The 20,734-nt window shown below is 35.9% G+C and overlaps 1 protein-coding gene across 1 annotated transcript in view; it reads right to left on the bottom strand.

The window, feature by feature from the left end:
- The window catches only part of LOC107718861 (guanine nucleotide exchange factor DBS-like), a 62,044-nt gene continuing 41,310 nt past the window's right edge, over positions 1-20,734 (bottom strand). Inside the window, exons 5-35 of the mRNA XM_016526099.1 lie at positions 19,452-19,571; positions 19,212-19,328; positions 18,128-18,277; positions 16,777-16,901; positions 15,952-16,066; positions 15,000-15,119; positions 13,497-13,688; positions 12,994-13,185; positions 12,626-12,785; positions 11,998-12,050; positions 11,399-11,478; positions 11,226-11,292; positions 11,013-11,128; positions 10,850-10,919; positions 10,720-10,765; positions 10,561-10,571; positions 10,192-10,271; positions 10,019-10,085; positions 9,806-9,921; positions 9,643-9,712; positions 9,466-9,558; positions 8,629-8,721; positions 8,413-8,538; positions 8,076-8,297; positions 7,685-7,777; positions 7,475-7,553; positions 6,853-7,026; positions 2,738-2,847; positions 2,523-2,635; positions 1,551-1,654; positions 1-1,441 (exon numbers count right to left, since the gene is read on the bottom strand). Of these exons, the coding sequence (XP_016381585.1) occupies positions 1,362-1,441; positions 1,551-1,654; positions 2,523-2,635; positions 2,738-2,847; positions 6,853-7,026; positions 7,475-7,553; positions 7,685-7,777; positions 8,076-8,297; positions 8,413-8,538; positions 8,629-8,721; positions 9,466-9,558; positions 9,643-9,712; positions 9,806-9,921; positions 10,019-10,085; positions 10,192-10,271; positions 10,561-10,571; positions 10,720-10,765; positions 10,850-10,919; positions 11,013-11,128; positions 11,226-11,292; positions 11,399-11,478; positions 11,998-12,050; positions 12,626-12,785; positions 12,994-13,185; positions 13,497-13,688; positions 15,000-15,119; positions 15,952-16,066; positions 16,777-16,901; positions 18,128-18,277; positions 19,212-19,328; positions 19,452-19,571 (3,354 nt within the window). The 3' untranslated portion in view covers positions 1-1,361. The remainder of the gene's footprint in view (positions 1,442-1,550; positions 1,655-2,522; positions 2,636-2,737; positions 2,848-6,852; positions 7,027-7,474; positions 7,554-7,684; positions 7,778-8,075; positions 8,298-8,412; positions 8,539-8,628; positions 8,722-9,465; positions 9,559-9,642; positions 9,713-9,805; positions 9,922-10,018; positions 10,086-10,191; positions 10,272-10,560; positions 10,572-10,719; positions 10,766-10,849; positions 10,920-11,012; positions 11,129-11,225; positions 11,293-11,398; positions 11,479-11,997; positions 12,051-12,625; positions 12,786-12,993; positions 13,186-13,496; positions 13,689-14,999; positions 15,120-15,951; positions 16,067-16,776; positions 16,902-18,127; positions 18,278-19,211; positions 19,329-19,451; positions 19,572-20,734) is intronic.

Here is a 20,734-nt window from a genome sequence, read left to right on the forward strand (position 1 = left end):
CAGTGAAGTTTATTTAAGCCCAAGCACTTTAAATTCATTCATCTCATACATCCTCTTAGATACATATTTACACATATACACAGATACGAGTCTAATACAGGAAAATATTTTAATTTCAAATGAAAATACAGAGAGATAAGACTAACATGCAGCAATGTGCCATTTAAAATTTAAACAAAATAACAATGACTTTTTGTATTGCTGAACATGTTAAAAAGACAGAGTACAGTTATGGGGACAAAACATTTGAGCACAGAAAAGCTGTGGTCATCAAAAATGGCAGAAATTATGGTAGTTCATTCCTTGAATAAATCAGCTGATTTGAGGAATATTGATATAGATTAACTGTCAAGCTTTATCAAGAAATACTTATTTGACAAAAGGTTCTGACCATTAAAATAAGTCTTACAAAAGCTGAATGATGGTTACTACATGCCAATTATCGCTTTCCAGACATTACATTTTGAAAGAACCAAGTTAAACAATCTGTGGTGACAAAATAAATTACATAAAATGCGAACACAATTGGTATGTTGTTACTGGAAAATTATAATAATTGTACACAAATGGTGCAGAAGTCACAAATACAACAAAATACAATGAAATACATTTCATTTAATTTTCATGACAACAATAGTGGTCATAATATACAATATGTATATATATATATATATTTATACTGTTTTAATGAAAAACATGAGATAAAAGTTAATATCTGTACAAATCTTCTTTTACAGGAAATAATTTAAACTATACAGCCGTTTTAGATTAATACATAGTGAATAACAGGACTTTTCACCGGGCATAACCTCAAGAATCTTTATCCTATAAAACAATTTCATTGTCTTGCTGCTACAGCAAATCAGACAGAAGCTTCAGACGCCAACAAAGTCAGACATTCCAAAAAGACACTGATATTCTCAATGCAAGATCAATAAAACCAGTGGAAGCTCATGTGGTCGTACATTAAAGTTCAATGAGAGTCCTTTTTATGTATATTTAAAGACTTTTAAAACCGCAGGCTGCTCTGATGTCAATGCCGACTCGACCAAGAGCCCTTTTCGCTTTTAATCCTTGAGGAAATGCATGCAGATGTGAAACAAACAGCATCACACTGATACTTTCAAAGTAAAGTAATATTTGAAAGGGGAACAGAAGACACGTTTTCTCTCTCTCTTATGAAGGAGAGAAGGTTGAGAAAGTGTGACGCTCTATATAAAATATATCCTGAATAGTGCATATTGACTGCAGAGGTCAATTCCTTTCTCGGCTGATGAGGTTAAATACAGTACAAAGACTCAAGGAGCTTCAGTAGAAAGTGCACTGTGTAGGAGCTGCCACAAGGCGGTGGAGCAGCGGCTTCAGGCTTTGATGTCTGAGAAGCTTGTGTAGGTTTCACTGCAGCTGGAGGACGTGCTGAGGTTTCCAGATCCACTGCCTTCTGTGAGAAAACACACCTACTTATTTTCGCTAAAATACTCATTCATAAAATGAAGATTTCATGACAGGGATTTATTGTGTGGTGGATGAAAAGCGGGAAGTTGTGTTACCTGAGCTGGAGAGAGATTGAGAAGATTTGGATTCTCCGATGAGAGTGAGCAGGTTTGCAGCAGGGATCCAGCCCTCCTTATTGGTCCGCAGATTACGTACAAACCTGAAGCAGCACAAAAACATTAATATCACACCAGCCTCTGCTTACAGAAGATGTTATGCGGTTCTAATTTGGTCATCTTAAAACATAAAAATGAGCCCAGACAATAATGTACAAGTGAAATTTACTTATCATCCATAACAGGATCCAACACTCAAAATGGCAGAATGGATCTTGATATTTAAAATTTGTAGGCAAAAAAAAAAAAAGTTGTCAACCTCAGCAAACTTTGACTTGCAAGTATTAAAATGTATACATTAGAATTTATATAATAAAATAATCTAACCATATAAACTAACTTAAATGCTAAAAAAAACACAAAATCGAGTCAAACGTCAAATTTTTTTTGAAAAAAGTCAAAAGTCAAACTTCAAAATTTTTGTTTCCCATCAATAATTATTGATTTTATTGAAGAACATAAAGTTCTGGAATGCAGAACATATCTTCCGGAATCACAAGATTGATCGTGGTCAATTCATTCAGTATATTACTAAATTAATCATTTGAATTAAATAGTTTCAGTTTAAGCACTATAATAACTAACTGGAAATAAAAAACTAACTACGACTAAAACTGAAATAAAAATCGAATAAAAATGTCAAAAATAAATAAAAAGTTAAAACATTAATAAAAAACTACAATAGTATATAATTAATATACTGATACAGGACAGTCATGATTGTTTAGATTGAGCATTTATTTCAATTAGTTGATTCAATAGAAAAAAGATCCATTGATTTCAATTGCTGATTTATTGAAAACCACAAAAGGATGATCTGCTTATTGAGTCCTAGTGGTTTGCAATGTGTAACATGAGGAGGAGTAAATGATGACAGAATCGTCATAGTATTTACATAATCCTGAATCTTACCAGCATCCATCGTCTCCCTCTCTCACCAGCTGCACTGTGTCTCCACTCTTAACCGTCAGCTCCTGTGGTCCGCTTTTGTCATGGTCAGCAACGACCACGTACCTGCCTGGAGACTACATGTGCACACAAACACCATCAGTGGCCAAACTAAAGATTTCTGCAAACAAACATGGATGGGACACAAGAAATCGTGATGCTGGGCCACCATGACTCACCAGTTTTCTCCCTCCCTCATCCTCAGGATCAGAGTTCATGGGATCCTCGGCACTTGAGTAACCGTCGTTCTCCTCAGACGCATCCACAGACAGCGATGCCTTGGAGAAGCCTTGTGGAAGAGAGGACAAGTGAAACGAATGTGTCATTTGGATTATGGTGAAACAATGAAAGAGAGGGATAAGTGGTGCTCCACAAAGATGGTGTGTGTGTGTGGAAGGTGAAAAAGAGACCAGCTCGGTTTCAAAACCTAGTTAGCTATTTTGCTGCCTACAGCTTACATAGTCTTCTAAGGCAGCGCGCTAAACATTTACACAAGCAATAATGCACCACATCAACACATCAGTTCCTAAAGTAAAACTCCTGGGTTTTCAAAAGAGTTTGGCATTACATGTTGCTAAGCTAACAACACAACAGCATTAAAAAACATAGCTGTAGAAACAATTTTCACTCAGAGAGTACATTTAGAAAATAATTAGAAAGAAATAGAAAGTAACACTGAAATAAAGGTATAACGTTGTAGTAGAAAGAGTGAAATAGTACTTTCTTGTAAATCATACTCCAGTAATCTTTATTTACAACTTCAAATAATAATTTTTTTGCAATTTAGTCAACATTACTCTCAATTCGCCATCTTGGATAAAAGTTTTAACTGAGACTTTGCATTGGGAGTGACCATATGATGCCTATGTAGGCAGCACACGAAGTTTTGAAACAAATCCAGTGTCTCTTTCTCTCGTATCCACTTGAAAAGAGGAACAGCTCCAGGCACTGAGCTAACAGGAAGAGCTGTTTGTGTTTTATGTTCAGACAGCCATGACTCCGATGATGACAGTTTGTGAAGAGGGCACATGACACATTCGCAAATCATACAAAACATGTTTACGGAGAGCTACATAAACATTTTCAGATATGAATCAGTGGATAATTATAGAGCCTGGAAGAGTGTTTGGTAGAAAGGGATCTGTGGTTTCAGAGTCGTAAAAGTGAATCCAGAACTAGCACCGCAAACCAGCAGACAGGAACCCAAACCAGATGCTCATGCCGCGTTAAACGCAAGTGTTTCCAAACTAAGGGAAGTGCAAGTTGATATTCTTGCACAAATTGACATGTTCTGGTTTATAAATGTACGAAACTAGTAATACAGTATTTAAAGGAATAGTTCACCCAAAAATGAAAATTCCGTCATCATTTACTCACCCTCATGTTGTTCCAAACCTGTATGACTTTTTGTTTTGTGGAAACAAAAGCCTTTTCAATGCAATCTTTTTCATGCAATTACTACAAATGGGAACTGAATCTTTCAAATTTTAATAGGGGTGAAAAAGTATAATATAAATGCAAAAATCTCCTAAACAGCTGAGAATGTATGAGAAACAGGTCAAAACTTTGTATTTTACTGAAAATCTTATGACTTTGAGAAATATTGTAGTTATCAGTCCACTTTGTAAATGAATCATTCTTTTGAGTTGGATCTTTTCAAACAAAGTGACTGATTTGGTTCACAAACCAGTCTGAATGATTCGTTCATGAAACGGACTGAACTGGTTCTCAAGTTCAATTCACTGAATCAAGGATCTGATTGCAATGATTCTCAAGTCAAAATCTCACCAGAGAGAAAGACACCAATCTCACCTTTTTTTTTTTGGCGCTTTCGCTTTATCTTTGAAGCTTGAATGCTTTAGTCTCCATTCAGCGCAAATACATGGAAAACAGCAACCAGTCAATTGTAGAAAAATTCTCCATTTGTGTTCCACAGAAGAAAGTCATACTGATTTGAAACAACATGAGTGTGAGTAAATAAAGATGATTCATTTTCAGTGAACTGTTCCTTTAAGAGATTATCTGATCGTTCTCTCTCTTGTAACAATTATAAGATATGAACTGGGCTGGTTTCACATTCTCCCACAGTAAAGAGCATTTTAGATCGACAGTAGTAATTTATTGAGCAGTTATGTCAAAGAGATGCCATTTTAGCACCATGATTTATCCTGTAAACCACCAATTACAGTGCAATAATATCATACCCTGTGGTTAGTGTTTGCCAGTCTGTTTGGAAGTTCGCTGTGAGAAAGCAATAAAGACAAAGTTCATTCCCACACCAGGCATCTAGTTACCTCTCCTTTTAGTCTGCAACAGACTAGAAGCGCTCAGCCATCTCACTCGGGTAAGAGTGATGTGGGGACCCGTGTCTAAGGGAGAGGCAGCCAATAAGATTTCAAAGACTCCCATCGATTTACCTACCAACCACCCCACAGATCGCTTTTACTGGTTGGGTGTACAGCACTAAAGTCAGTTTGTTTGGAATGCTTAAAGGGACAGTCCACCCAAAAATTAAAATTCTGTCATCATTTATTCACCTTCATGTTGTTCTAAACCTGTATGAGTTTATTTTTTTCTTCTTCTGTGGAACACAACAGAAGATATATTAAAGAATGTTGGTAATTAAAGAGTTCCAATTCCCATTGACTTCCATTGCATGGACAAAAAATACAATGGAAGTCAATGGGAAATGAAACTCTTTGGTTATCAACATTCTTCAAAATATCGTCCCAAACTCATACAGGTTTGGGACAAAATAAGGATGAATAAATGATGACAGAATTATCTTTTGGGTGAACTATCCCTTAAATGCCTAATATAGAAGCATTTTAGTTTTTGATTACTAATATATGGAGGTGAAACAAAATTTGGCAACCACATAATATGATAAAATAAATGATTTGGAACACTGGTCATGGCTGATGTTGGAGGAGGCAAAGCTGGGAGTTTTTAGGGGACAGTGTACCTCTGAAGCCAAATGGTGTAGGATCACTCTTAATCTCATGTCTTTTAGTTTTGTGGTCAGGACTAGGGGGGGATGATCCTGGCAGCCATAGCAAAGAGTGAGAAAGAAAAGGATAAGAGGACAAAAAAAATCAGGAAAGAAGAAAGAGAAAAAGTCTATAATAGGGTTAAAGGAAATATTCTTAAATATTAGAAAGAAAAAAAGTGTCTCTTCTACAGGATGAAAGCCTCTAAAAGGCAACATGTCTGGTAAAGTCCTACACTGTGCCTTAACCATCTGCAATGTGATAAAACGTGATAAAGGTTTTTGGAAATTGAACTGGCCCAAAATCCCACTCTAATAACCACATATTAAATAAATATACAGTTATGGGAGTAGGCAAGTAAGTAAATAAATGGCTAGCATTTTCAGTTTCATTGTAAACAAATTCTTGTTCCTGGTTGTTTCACACCTGGTTAATGCACAGTAAATAGCACTTAAGTAGTGAATGTTCTAAACTGTAATATTACCAAGCTTGAACTATGCTGCTAATCTAGACTTTCTGATTTACACTAGAGTAGTGTATTCTGAGACTACAGTATACCTGGAGGGCAGAGAGTGACCATGGGTAGTGTTAGGCTTTTACCACCAGAGGGCGCTATCAGCTCTGCAGTGGGGTTCAAGCCAAATCTTAGTATATATTCCAAGTTAAAGATTTACAATTTATCCAGTGCCGCTAAGATTTGTGCTAAATGTATTGTAGTTAAATGAATATATTTTTTACTAAAAGTTTTAAATAAAGTTCTGCTAAACATTCTTTTATCATAATGGTTTTTAGAAATGCTTCATCAGTATGCAGTCACCCTGTTTTAAATGTATGATATAGTTGCATTGCCAGTGACCGTGTAAAGCTGTGAGCCCTCCTGCTGTACCTTTTTGACTCTTGAGGTTACTGAAGCCCTGCAGTGTAAAACGTTTTTTAGCCACTGCAGCTCTCTCAGTGGTGGGACTGGTGACAGTCTCGTCTATTCTCCACAGAGACAGAGAGAAAGAAAGAGGAAGGGGGAATAATGAAGGATGTTACATGTTTAGTCAGGAAAAAGAAACACAGGGGTTACAAAGACAAATCACAGAAATTCACAGTCTAAGCAGCAAGAGGAAAGACAGCAGCATTCTGAATTTTGGGACATATTTAGGGAAACATTAGTCTGGGGTTGTTTTCATTGACTGACTGATTTCAAATATGTTGTGTGTAATATCAGAAAATCAGCCTTTGAACATTTTTTGACCATAGAGTGTGTAGTGAGACCGTGAGACCATATTTGTGTATACTGAGAAGGGCTGACTGACCTTTGACCTTGTCATTATTTTTAAGTAAGGTGGCTGTACTGGAATCTGCTGCTGTCGGTTCAGTTTTCTTCTCTTCTCCTTTCTTGAGGGTCTTTGGGTTGGTCTTGAAGGGGCTCAGGGTTAGGCTGGTGCTGGTGGGAGTTAACTGATCTGAGCTCTTCTGCTGGCTCGCCTCTGAAAAACAACATAACATATATAACATTATATAAACAAAACTGAAAAGTGTGTAATTTCTATATACACTAAAGTTGAAAACATTTTTCATTGTTTCTGAAAACTCTTATCTGATCAAAAATACAGTTAAAACAGTAATCTTGTAAAATAATTAATTTTAAATAACTGTTTTCTATTTGAATGTGTTTTAAAATGTAACTTATTCCTGTATTGCAGAGTTGAATTTTCAGCATCATTACTCCAGTCTTCAGTGTCACATGATCCTTCAGAAATCATTCTAATATACTGATTTGCTCAAGAAAGGTTTCTTATTATCAATGTTGAAAACAGCTTTTGTAACAATGTAACATTATATATTTACTGTTACTATTGATTAATTTAATCCTTGCTAAATAAAAATATTAATTTCTTTCCAAAAAAAAAATAAAAAAAAATAAATTCATTTCACCTCTGTAGGCCTTTAGTTGTCCAGTTAGAACCTTCCGGATCTCATTCACCCATGCCGTTTTGATCTCTGGTGTCGACGCCTGAAAATAACCAATAAAATTATATAATAAAAATGATATGATTATAATAAACCAATAAAGTGTTGCTTTAAATGATGTACATTAAATTCTATTTAAATATAGGATATTTTTAATAAGGACAATTTTTATACCTGTACAATATACACCTCCTCTCGAGAATTACACCAGATCTCAAACTTTTTGTTGTCTCCTTTTGCGTTTTCAGTAATACCTACAGCACTCATCTGTCAGAGGAAAAAAAAAAAGAGGAAATTTTATATGTATATATATATAAAAATGTCCTTTTTTTTTTTCCTCTGGAAAAACTTAATTTACAGAAGACAAAACACAAATTAAACATGCAGATTTCATAGGCATTTGTTGATTTTCTGGGTTAGACTAAACTAAAAATGATAAATCTTCCCTGTTAATATCTAACCTATATTTTTAACCACTCCACCACATCATCTTAAAGAAGCGGACCGATTTCCATGTCAGAGAAATTCTAAATGAAAATGAACTACTTTAATATTCAGTACTTACACTAAGTGAGTGTTTGAAGCTGTATGAAGGAGCTTTCTCATAACCCTCTCCGTTCTCCTCTCGTTTCTTACAGAAGAGCATAGCTTTCTCATGTAGAAACAGGTGTCTCTGCATTGGCTTGAAGCGAGCCAGGTCTTTCACCTTCACGTGACCCTTCTTATGCTCCGTCCACACGCTGAACGACCCCTGCATCATCAGACGGCCCAGATCACTGAGGTTGCCCTGGAAACACAGTTCAGAGGTCAGCAACTACTCCAAAGGTGACTTACATTATTGGAAACTATTTTAATTCAAAGTGAACATTAAATTTCACGGCGTGAGTAAACATCATCTTTACTTCATATCCAGTGATGGCGATAAGGTGCATGGAGTCATTCACAGCTTTCAGGATGCCTAGAATAGATGAGAGCGCCTTCTGCAGGTCATCCTCACCCTCACAGCCTTTACTGTACTTCAGCAGTTCCTGATAGAAACACATGAACACAGAGGTTACATCAGTGAGAGGTGCAAATATGAGTTATATATCTGCACATGTAATCTGGGTCTAGTTTACCTTCAGTAAGAGCTGGTATTTGGTTATTCTCTGCACAGGTTTGAGTAGGTATGAGTCCAAACCAAGCTTATGTTCCAGTTTCTTTTGACACTCCTGAAAACAGTACACAAATTCTTTATTTAGATTTGTTTTTTTATTATTATTTTTTAATCAATCAATTCTGTTTATTTCGGTCTTTACAGACAACTTTTCACAAAAAAATAAGTATTATAGTCTATTAAATTAATATTTTGATTAATATTATTACTACTGTTATTATTATTATTAATAATAATAATAATAATGTTCAAAAGTTTGGGGTCTGTAATTTCTTTAAGAAATTCATGTGTTTATTCAGCAAGAACACACTGAATGCTGTTCTTCAGAACTTTCGATTTATCAAAGAATCCTGAAAAAAGGATCATGGTTTCCACAAAAATATTAAGTAGCACAACAGTTTCAACACAGTTTAACTAAACAACAGTTTAGAATGATTTCTGAAAGATCATGTGACACTAAAGACTGGAGTAATGGCTGCTGAAAATTAAGCTTTGCCATCACAAGAATAAATTACATTTTAAAATATATTAAAACAGAAAACAGTACTTTTACATGGTAATAATGCAGTATTTCACAATATTACTGTTTCTACTGTATTTTTGATCAAATAAATGCAGCCTTGGTGAGAATAAGAGTCTTCTTCCAAAAATATTAAAAAAAAATTATACTGACTCCAAAATTTTGAATGGTAGTGTATATCAGGTATATATATAAATGATCCCTTCAAATTACAGAAAGAAATATATGCTAATGTGTAATGTCTAAGAGCATCTCTAGTGTCTTGTAAAGTAAGAGGACCTGGAAGAAAGCGCAGTCAGAGCACTGTCTCCATAGAGACTCGGAGCGAGGCTTGTTCTGACAGTACTTCTCATAGATCTGCAGATCCGTCATCTGAGAAACATGAAAAAGATGTTTGCATAATCTATTCAATAATGTATTAAATCAAAACAGCACAATATGTCAAATCTGACTCACTCTCTCTAAGAAACACCGGCCCACAAGCTCAGGATAGTCGCTGTACGCCTCCAGTTCACGAAGAAAAGTCCTGGAGAGTGAATGTATGGAAAATAAGAGGCGCTTTAGCTTTATAACACTACACCAGCGGAAGCTAAAACAGACACAGGGAGGGTTCACTCACTTCTTGTGGAACTGGTATATCTCAGGCATGTTGCCAAAGAGGATGTCCTTCTTGTGAAGCAGTGTATTGGGGATGAGATGAGCCATGGCAGGATTGTCCATTTCTGCTCCATAACCCTAAACACAAATTAATCTGTCAAGTCAAATGTACTAAAAAAATCTCAAAACATAAACAGGACTGATCTGACGTGTGATAGGTGTCAGTGCAACTCACCTCCAGCACACACAGCAGCTCCTCCACATACGCTCGCTCGGTCTCCAGCAGCTCGTTCATCACATGCCTGTAGAGGATGGACATTAAACACATAATCTGTATAGAACTGACAGAAATGACACAATTATAGCTGATTTTCCTCTAAGCCCATTTGTAATAAGCTCCCGACTGACCGTCTAAGCACAGCAAAGTTCTCCTCTTCATCAGAGACAGACGGGTGTCTGCTGCCATCATTCTGTAAGTGTATCTCTCCCTGCAAATATAAACAACCCTGCATTAGTGTCTTGAAAATGTGTACGAATTAATTAAATCACAAATACCATAGAGAAGTTGGTTTGGCAGAACATTTTTAGCTCAACATTCAAAATTCACTCAAATTAACTCTAAATGTGAAATAATTATTTAAATAATAACCAATAAGGTTGTTAATATGAAAATCATCTGTAAAAATTAAGATTAAACAATAAAAAAAAAACTATTCTTTTTTTCCACTTAAAAATGTTGCAAGAGTTTTTCTTTGTGACAAAAATAGTCATTTCCACACTCTCTGACCCTGAGACCAATATAACAGAAGGAAAATTTGCTTCATCATGTTATGATCAATTAACAACAAGCTTAAGTGCAAAAAATGCATATGTTGAAGGTACAATGTAACCAATGTTGCTTTAATTATCAATATCAAAGCAGTCATATAAAGGAGCGAGGCTTGTTCTGACAGTACTTCTCATAGATCTGCAGATCCGTCATCTGAGAAACATGAAAAAGATGTTTGCATAATCTATTCAATAATGTATTAAATCAAAACAGCACAATATGTCAAATCTGACTCACTCTCTCTAAGAAACACCGGCCCACAAGCTCAGGATAGTCGCTGTACGCCTCCAGTTCACGAAGAAAAGTCCTGGAGAGTGAATGTATGGAAAATAAGAGGCGCTTTAGCTTTATAACACTACACCAGCGGAAGCTAAAACAGACACAGGGAGGGTTCACTCACTTCTTGTGGAACTGGTATATCTCAGGCATGTTGCCAAAGAGGATGTCCTTCTTGTGAAGCAGTGTATTGGGGATGAGATGAGCCATGGCAGGATTGTCCATTTCTGCTCCATAACCCTAAACACAAATTAATCTGTCAAGTCAAATGTACTAAAAAAATCTCAAAACATAAACAGGACTGATCTGACGTGTGATAGGTGTCAGTGCAACTCACCTCCAGCACACACAGCAGCTCCTCCACATACGCTCGCTCGGTCTCCAGCAGCTCGTTCATCACATGCCTGTAGAGGATGGACATTAAACACATAATCTGTATAGAACTGACAGAAATGACACAATTATAGCTGATTTTCCTCTAAGCCCATTTGTAATAAGCTCCCGACTGACCGTCTAAGCACAGCAAAGTTCTCCTCTTCATCAGAGACAGACGGGTGTCTGCTGCCATCATTCTGTAAGTGTATCTCTCCCTGCAAATATAAACAACTCTGCATTAGTGTCCTGCAAATATGTTCAAACTAATTTTATTAAATCCCAAATACCATAGACAAGTTGGTTTGGTAGAATATTTTTAGCCCAACATTCAAAATTCACTCAAATTAGCTCTAAATTAGAACAAATTATTTAAATAATAACCACTAAATTGTCAATATGAAAATCATCCGTAAAAATTAAGATTAAACAATAAAAAAATAAACAAAATTTCCCCCCTCTAAAATGTTACTAAAGTTTTTCTTTGTGCCAAAAATAGTCATATTTTCATTTTTCATGCTCATTTCCACACTCTCTCTGACCTTGAGACCCATATAACAGAAGGGAAATTTGCTTCATCCTGTTATGATCAATTTACAACAAGCTTAAGTGCAAAAACTGCATATGTTAAGGGCACAATGTAGCCACTGTTGCTTTAATGATCAATATCAAAGCAATCGTATAAATATAATTGCGTATACATTCAATAAAGCACTGCCTAGAGATGAGATACCTACTTTTCTGCAGTTTCCATTGATGATATCACCCTCTATTGTCTTCTCCCTATGAGCTGGGATAAAAACACACTTACATTAATAAACTAATAAAATAATATATTTTATGTTATATACTGTACACTGCTTTTTGAGTCATGCAATGATCCCTGCAGCTCTCCATTATGAACACTAGATGGCAGGAGAGTAAAGTAAGTGACAGGGTCCACTATATCTGTTGTGCCTGAGTGACCATAAGTAGCTAATGGCCAGTGCATGTGTATTTGAGTGTGGAAGGGGGTTAGGGGACGACATTGAGAGGACACAGACACTACCGCACTGCGGAGAATAGAAGCCACTGCTAAACTGCTCTGTAGAAAACCACTGTATTAAAATGTCGCCTCACTGCATAAAATGCACAACTCATGTGATATTCATTTTATTAGGGGTTAATTCAGAATTAATACTGCTAAATAATTTAGATATTTAGATATCTAAGCAGCCCAGGAACGGAGAGCACAATAGTCCTGAACTTGAACATTGTAAATGTGAACATTTGAGGTGAATAAACTTAGCCCAAAATGTTTGTATTATTCAGCAGGATCACAACTAAGCTAGACAACCAACACAACACACAAAAAGTTGGTTTAACCTGGAGAAGAGATGGGTGGTATGATGATGGCCTCAGGACGTGGGGCGACGGGCTGCACGGGTCGTGTCTGTTTGGCTGCTAACTTCTTCAGACTGACCCTCCTCTTCTCAAACATTTCCTGCATGGACAGCTGCTTCTGAAACACTTTGTCCACCTGTTCCTGTTTGAGCACAAGAGAAAACATTCATTAAACACTAGCAAACTAAACCTCCACAAGACATATTCACATTCTCAATAGCACTTTAAATAACCAATAACTCAATGCATATGAACAGTAAATATCTGTGTAATTAAAAATCTATACACACATATTACGGCCCGGCATGTCAGTTCTGTTTTTTAATGGTTTTGAGTCTTTTGTCTTTTACCTTGAAGTCTTGTGTGAGCACTGACTCATAGTCCCTCCAAATTCCACTCAAATCTGTCAGTTTGTGCTGATTGGCTGTTTCCAGGTAACGTTCAATATCTTGCAGCGCTGACTCCGCCCCATCCTGTGATTGACACTTATCCACAGGCTGAGAGGCTAGCAGGTAGATCCCATCATCACACCATTTAGTGGCCTGGAAGAGAAAGAAGAAAAGAGTCCATGTCTATTAGCTTTGAGAGCATTTGTAATCTAGTTCTATTGCTAATTTACAATTTATAATTTTATAATTTAGTTCTATTCCTCCTAAATTATAAATATGGACTGTGACCTAAACTAAAGTCTATTAAGTATATAAAATAGGATGATCTATTTGATGACACATCCTGCAACTTCCAGATTCAATAAGAAAAATGTCAACACAGGAAAAAATGCGTCTCTTGTTGAGCATTTTAAAAGGGTCCTGAACAGTGTTGATGAAGGAATCAATGGGTGGGCCTACTGCACCTTCTCTAGACATTGGTGTAACTCCATGGCTTTGAGCAGATGAGTTTTCTTGGCCTCCAGGACACCGCTGATCTCCTCGCACACAGCCCGCAGCTCAGAGCATTTGGGAAGGATGGAGTCCACAGCGTAATGAGATGCTTCAATCAGCTGGTCAGCATCACATGCAAGAGCCAGCGCTCGGTCCAACACCTCCTACAGACAGAGAGAGAAATATTTAATCATTTTAGACTATTACGCACACTTCAAAAGTTTATGGTCAAACTATTTTTTAAAGAAATTTTCAGGAACTTTTATTTAGCAAGGATGCATCTAATAGTATACAGTAAATAGAATTTATAATGACAGTACTTAGAAAAGGTTTCTAATTCAAAAAACACTGTTCTCTTGAACTCATCAAAGAATCAAAGAATCTTGAATAAATGTCTCATGGTTTCCACAAAAATATGAAGCAGCACAACTGTTTTCAACATTGATAATAATAAGAAATGTTTCTTAAGCAGCAAATCAGCATATTAGAACGATTTCTGAAGAATCATGTGACACTGATGACTTGGAAAAACTGACAGTGAAAAATTCAGCTTTGCTGGACAAGACTAAATCACATTAAAATATATTAAAAGTCATTTAATATTCTAATATTTCACAATACTACTGTTTTTACTGTATTTCTGCTCAAATAAATTGTGTATTGGGGAACATAAGAGATTTCTAAGACATTAAAAAAATCTCACTGACCCCAAATTTTGGAATTTTTTGAATATTATAAGCATGTATAATCACATTTTATAATCATGTATAATTACATATTTTTACATTATGTAATATTATTTACATTATGTGTACATTATGTTACATATTACTATTTTGGTGAAAGTGACAATTTCATTGGCTAATCATATATATATATATATATATATATATATATACACACATACACACACACACATATATATATATATATAAATTTCACCATACATCAATGGAAAGTTTATTTATTCAGCTATTTATTTATGTATAAATCTCAATTTTGAAAAATTGACACTTAAGACTGGTTTTGCGGTCCATAAACATGGAAACAAAAATTTACTTGAAAAATAAAAAATCAAGTTTGCTACCCAGAATTCCCATAGTCCCGTGTCAGCAGAATGACTCCAGTATAGTGATGGGTGATTTATCACATTGGGTAGAACTCCCCCCTTCTCTCCGCAGGATTGAGAACATGTGGGTGATTTCTGTAAGGGCCTCAAACTGCCGTGCTCAGCAATTTAATTATGGAGTGTGAGATTTATATGCTTTATAAGAACATATGCCTGTATCTGCACATGTAGAACATTATAAGGGCAAATTAATGTCTTCTAGGTGTAAACTTGATTCCTTCTAGAGGGAAGAACTGATGGGCTTTTTGCAGTACTATGCTTTATGTAACTTCATTTTGTATCTGAATAATAAATGTTATAATGTCATTAAAAACATTAAATCATATGACATCAAGTTAATACTTACACATGCTCTGTCTTCATGATTGGTCAGCTCTTTCAGGATATGTTCAACATGGGCGGGGCTAATTCCGACCTCTGAGAAGCCTGATACTCTGTCATACACCATGTCTAAATGAGCTCTGACCTACAACACAGAGGAACACAGCCATTACAAATACTGCTCATACAGACCAACACACACATCTGCTGAATTCTACATCCAACAAGCCACACACACTCGCACGAGCACACACACACACACACTTAAAACTAACAATGCACAATATATCGGTATTAAAACCACTAATCATAGATATTAGTTATAAATTGGCTGATATTAGAATTACAATTGAACTTTGTTTTTTTTTAATTCATTCAAACAAAATAGAACATGAAAACAATTTTATAATTTTTTAACGATTTTAATTGTATAATTATATAATTGTATAATTGTATAACTGTATAATTAAAATGAATAATTTTAATAATTTTATAATAATCAGTTTATCCAATATGGTTAAGTTAACTACAACTAAAACCATGAACGATTACAAATTATTTAAAACTTTTAACTATTAATTAACTAATTGCCTATTAATCCTTTAATTGAAATAAGGCTGAAATAAAATATAAATATTAGATGAAAAACTTAGGCTAAAAATTTTGAAAAGTTAACTTGGCAACTAACTGAAATAAAATAAAAGTTTATGTGCAAGTACTAAAATGACTAAAACCGAAAAATAAATAAAGCCAAATATTTAAAAAACAAAAACTAATAAAAATGACAAAAGCAAAACTACAGTTAAATGAAACGTGAAAATATAAAAATAAAAGCCAGTTCAGCATATTAATAAATACTATAAAAGTAATAATACTAATACTAATACAAATAATACTAAAATAACACTGGTTTATCTATACATCCCTACTGAAAACATTTAACAGATATTTAAGATGCAGCAGTCGGTGTATCTCACCTCCCTGAAGTCCTGTTCAAAATGCCGCAGTTGTAGACATTGCTCTAGCTTGGTTTGATGTTTATCCCAAAAATCATCAAATGCTGTTTCAGTCTCATCTAACTGCCCAAGCAACCTAGAAAGAGAGAGATTCATTTTAACTGAAAAAAAAAAAACTTCTTAAAAGAATACTTCCCCCAAACTCATCATTTACTTTCTTCTGTGGAACACAAAAAGAGATGTTTAGAAGAATGTCCAAGCTGCTCTTTACCATACAGTGAAAGCATACAAAGAGCAGAGACAAACAAGGACAAAACATATCTCAAAAAAATAGAACAAATTATTTGTTTTGTCATCTGAAACGAAAGACAGCTTCTGAAGTCCTGTAAAAATCAGTAAAAATCCTGCCCGCTGTTATTGCTCTAAAAAAACTCATGCTGTATGTTGTATGACAGTAGTACCCATAAATAAAACCCTCAAACAAATATAGCTGCATCTAGATAATAAAGGATGACAGCAGACGCCTGTGGATATTAACACACAGGCACGTATCCAGACCCCAGAATGCTGCTTCACTGAAAGGTCATGTGTGTAGAACTGGATTTCAATACGTTCCTGTTGGTTAATGCTCTTTATACATGTGCGTGCGTGTGTGTAGATTTGCTGTATAATCTTGACCAGGTGGGTCATCGTGTTGTCTCGTTGTGCATGCAAATACACAGCTGCCCAGAACAGCTTAATAAGGACAGAAACCGACCAAGCACATGCAACGGTCTGCTGCTGTACTGTAACCGTCTGGTCTCTCATTTTTGCATTTCAGCACAGTAGATGGTGTCACACACACACCTCTGAACAGTAGCCAGGTTCTCCAGTTCATCATGGTTCATGGTGTAATCTGGATCTTTCACCAGCGGCTCATTGATGCTCTCCAGCAAACGTGATCCCTGACAGAGAGCAATCCTCAAGTCCTCCTGCACACACACACACACACACACACAGCGACAAGAAATAAACATACTATTCAGGCCGAATGATGAACATGAATTATTTATGTAAACTTAAGGATTGTTTATAGTTTATGGCCATGTGAATAATCCATGTTAAATTATTTATGATCATACTGGACCCCTTGTTAAGGACTAAGACCTATAATGAAACATAGTATAATTTTTATAACATGCCTGACTCTGACTGCAGCATTCTGCAAAACATTTTTTCTATAATGACTGCTAAACTGTATAAAATGTATGTATATTGTATATAATTATTTGGTATTATTTTTGCATTGTATATAATTATGATTTTTCAATGTTTTTGAAAGATCCTTACCAAGGCTGAATTTATTTGATCAACAATACTTTCACAAAACTGCACGGGGACACGAAGGCTGAGGATCCCAGTGCAGTAGTTTATTAGAGGAATAATCCACAATCGTAGTCAAAACAATAAGCAGTCCAAACAATGACAGAGTTCAGGGCTGAGGCAAACAAGAGTAATCCAGATAAAACAGGCAGAATATCAAGAACCAGGAAAACAGGACATGAGAGAACCAGAATAAAAGGGTTAGAACTGCAGCTGTGACACATGCAAGACTTCGCCAAGAGTGACTGAAAACCCCAGGCTTTTATAGGCAGAGGTAATGAGCAACAGGTGAAAACAATCACGATGAGTCCGGGCAATGGATTATGGGAGATGTAGTCCAGGATAGAGTGGTAAAGGTAGGGGATGGAGTGCCCTCTGGTGGCTATCAAGGGCACTCCAGCTGGTGATCGTTACAAATACAGTGAAAACAGTAATACTGTGAAATATTACAATTTAAAAGATGTGACAGTAAAGACATATTTCTATAAAAAAAATAAAATAAAAAATGCTGCATCAAAAAAAAAGTGCATCAAATCAGCTTTTTAGAATTATTTCTGAAGGATCATGTGACACTGAAGACTGGAATAATGGCTGCTGAAAATTCAGCTTTGCCATCAGGAAAAAGCTTCATTTTAAAATATATTTAAATAAAAATGTATTTGAAGTTGTAATAATATTTCACAATTACTGTTTTTACTGTATTTTTAATCAAATAACTGCAGCCTTGTTCAATATTTTTCGTCCATTTATTTATTTGCTAAGTAGTTGTGTTTTAGCAGGATAATGTACATTATTGTCTAGTATGCTGACATGAAGTTTTACTGGGTTTTCTGACCTTCATTGTGTCCTTCTTCGCTGTGTGGACGGTTAGAAGGTTGGACGTGGCCTCAACGTCATTGGGCAGCTCTGTCTCTGCCAGCTCTGTCCCAAAAGACTGGAGAGTCTGTGCCGTTTTCTTCACCATCAGAGCAAAACCTTCAATGGCCTACAGGCACAACACAAACCAAGAGACACATATGCCACACCAATCACACAACAGCAATATCCCCTAACACAAATCACACTAATGGCTGAGTGTGCAACAAATAAGAACCATCCACAAGCACTGCAAATAAGTGTGCTGTCCTTAAAACACAGCAGCCACAGATCAATACAGACAAATCAATTACTGATTACTTAAAAGCAAATCCACAAATGGAATGAGAAGAAAGAAAATTCATTTGCTTGAGGTGAAGACAACATCCTCCTGGAAAGCTTGTTTGTTTAATATCACATTATAATGATGAAGCACCAAGATTTAAGATATGTTTGGCATTTTATAGCATTCTATCATACTACTATGCAGTACGAATATAGTATTATTAACATTTCCACTTTCACTAACTGCATTTTCAAAATGTACTGAATACACCGGTAGCATACTGCATATAAGTATATCCCATAATGCAACTTGTCCTTCCATTTTGTGAGTGATGAATGAGACAAGACGTGGGACAATATTAACTATGATTTATTATAACTATGTATTTTGTGAATTGATGCCATATTACCATATTTGTACTACCATTCAAAAGTTTGGGGTCAATAAGACTTGAAAGAATTTAATACAGCAAAGACTTTTATTCAGTATCACTGTATTTTTTAGATAAATGCAGACTTGCAAAAAAAATTTAAAAAAATCTTACTGACCCCAAACTCTTGGTCAACAAGTTTGTACAATGTCCTTATTATAATAACTAGTTATTAAACCATAATAGTCTTAGGCCATATTAAATTCAAGTAGTAACCACATATCACTCAGTATCTCAGTATGCTTATTCAATCTCTGTGTGCATTATACATCTAACCAGTCCTGTGTCCACTTTTCATTTCTGTGGTCCACCCATCAGTACCATAGTTAAAAATAGGAGTGTACTCACGGTGCGGTGTGAAATCCATTTCTCGTGGCAGTACTCCTGCGTGCCGCCCAGTTCCTGAGTGAGCTGTGTGCGGTCGATGTAACTGTGGAGCTCAGTCACAGAGCTGAGCATGATCACCTACACACACACAGTACATAATGTAGAGCATTCTCTTGCGTCAGCATATAATTCATCTCATTACGCTCTTCATTAACCACATGCCTCAGTGTGGGAGTTTGTGCCTTGTGTGTGTGTACTTACCGGCACCTTCATTTTAAACTCATCCTTGTTTAACTTAAAAAAGATGTCTGAGATTGTCCGCTGGAAGAGTGCAGTGGGTCTCAGTACCAGCACCAGCTGCAGGCTGCCTGGGAAAGAGCCCTACAAAACACACAAATACACTAAGAAAAACATCCACCAACAGTCAAGCCAAATTAAATCTAACCACTGTTTCTTGAACATTTAGACAAAAAATAAAATAAAATATGATAAATTACATCAGGCTTTTATGGCTCATTTAGCTTGTCATAGTAAGAATATGGAGCTCATACTCCAAGAGGAAAAACACCTCAGAGGCCCCTTTCTGAAAAAGTATAAGCTATCAATCAGATGACAGAATGCATGTAGTAGATTGAGTACAATGGGTTTTTGCAAGCAAGTTTTGATCAGGATAATTTAGTGGCCTTAAAAGTTTGTGTATCAAATATGATGCAGTAGGCTTTATAGGGTTAATACCTAGCTTATGTTAGTAAGCCATTGCATTTGACTGGTACAGCCTCCCTCCCACTGTCTGCATCCACACACACCATCTACAGTGGGTACGGAAAGTATTCAGACCCCCTTAAATTTTTCACTCTTTGTTATATTGCAGCCATTTGCTAAAATCATTTAAGTTAATTTTTTTTCCTCATTAATGTACACACAGCACCCCATATTGACAGAAAAACACAGAATTGTGAACATTTTTGCAGATTTATTAAAAAAGCCATGACAACTCAGTTCCTTGAGAGACTAGAAAGGCTAACAATGGTCTCACATATGTCTACCTCCCTGAGCTCTCTCTCTCTCAGTGATTGCATGAATACACACACACGCCCCTCGTGGAGTTCTTATGTTTATAGACTCTTCATTAAAATGCCTCCCTACTGGGTACTGCGTAAAATCAAAAATATGTCTGGAGAGCAATACAGAGCTGTGATGTTTGCGTGGATTGTGGTGTGGATCTCCTGACAGAAGAAGACCCAGCAGCCCCTCTGTCTCAGCGTAACTGACAGTGAGGTGGTCAAGTAAGCAGTGAAGCAGAAAGGAGAGGCTTTACAATGTGACACCGAGAACTGATTTAAAAACCGTTGATGCTGCATTAATATTCATCTATTCATTAAAAACTACTGGTGTAACACGATTTAGTCAGGTTTACTCAGTCAACTATTTGATATTTTTGAAAGAGGTCTCTTATGCTCGCCAAGGCTGCATTTATTTGATCAAAAATACAGTAGAAACAGTAATATTGTGAAATATTATTACAATTAAAGCGGTCATATGAT

The sequence above is a fragment of the Sinocyclocheilus rhinocerous genome, unplaced genomic scaffold (assembly GCF_001515625.1).
Source record: "Sinocyclocheilus rhinocerous isolate Xijiao unplaced genomic scaffold, SAMN03320098_v1.1 scaffold1334, whole genome shotgun sequence".
Classification (NCBI taxonomy): domain Eukaryota; kingdom Metazoa; phylum Chordata; class Actinopteri; order Cypriniformes; family Cyprinidae; genus Sinocyclocheilus; species Sinocyclocheilus rhinocerous.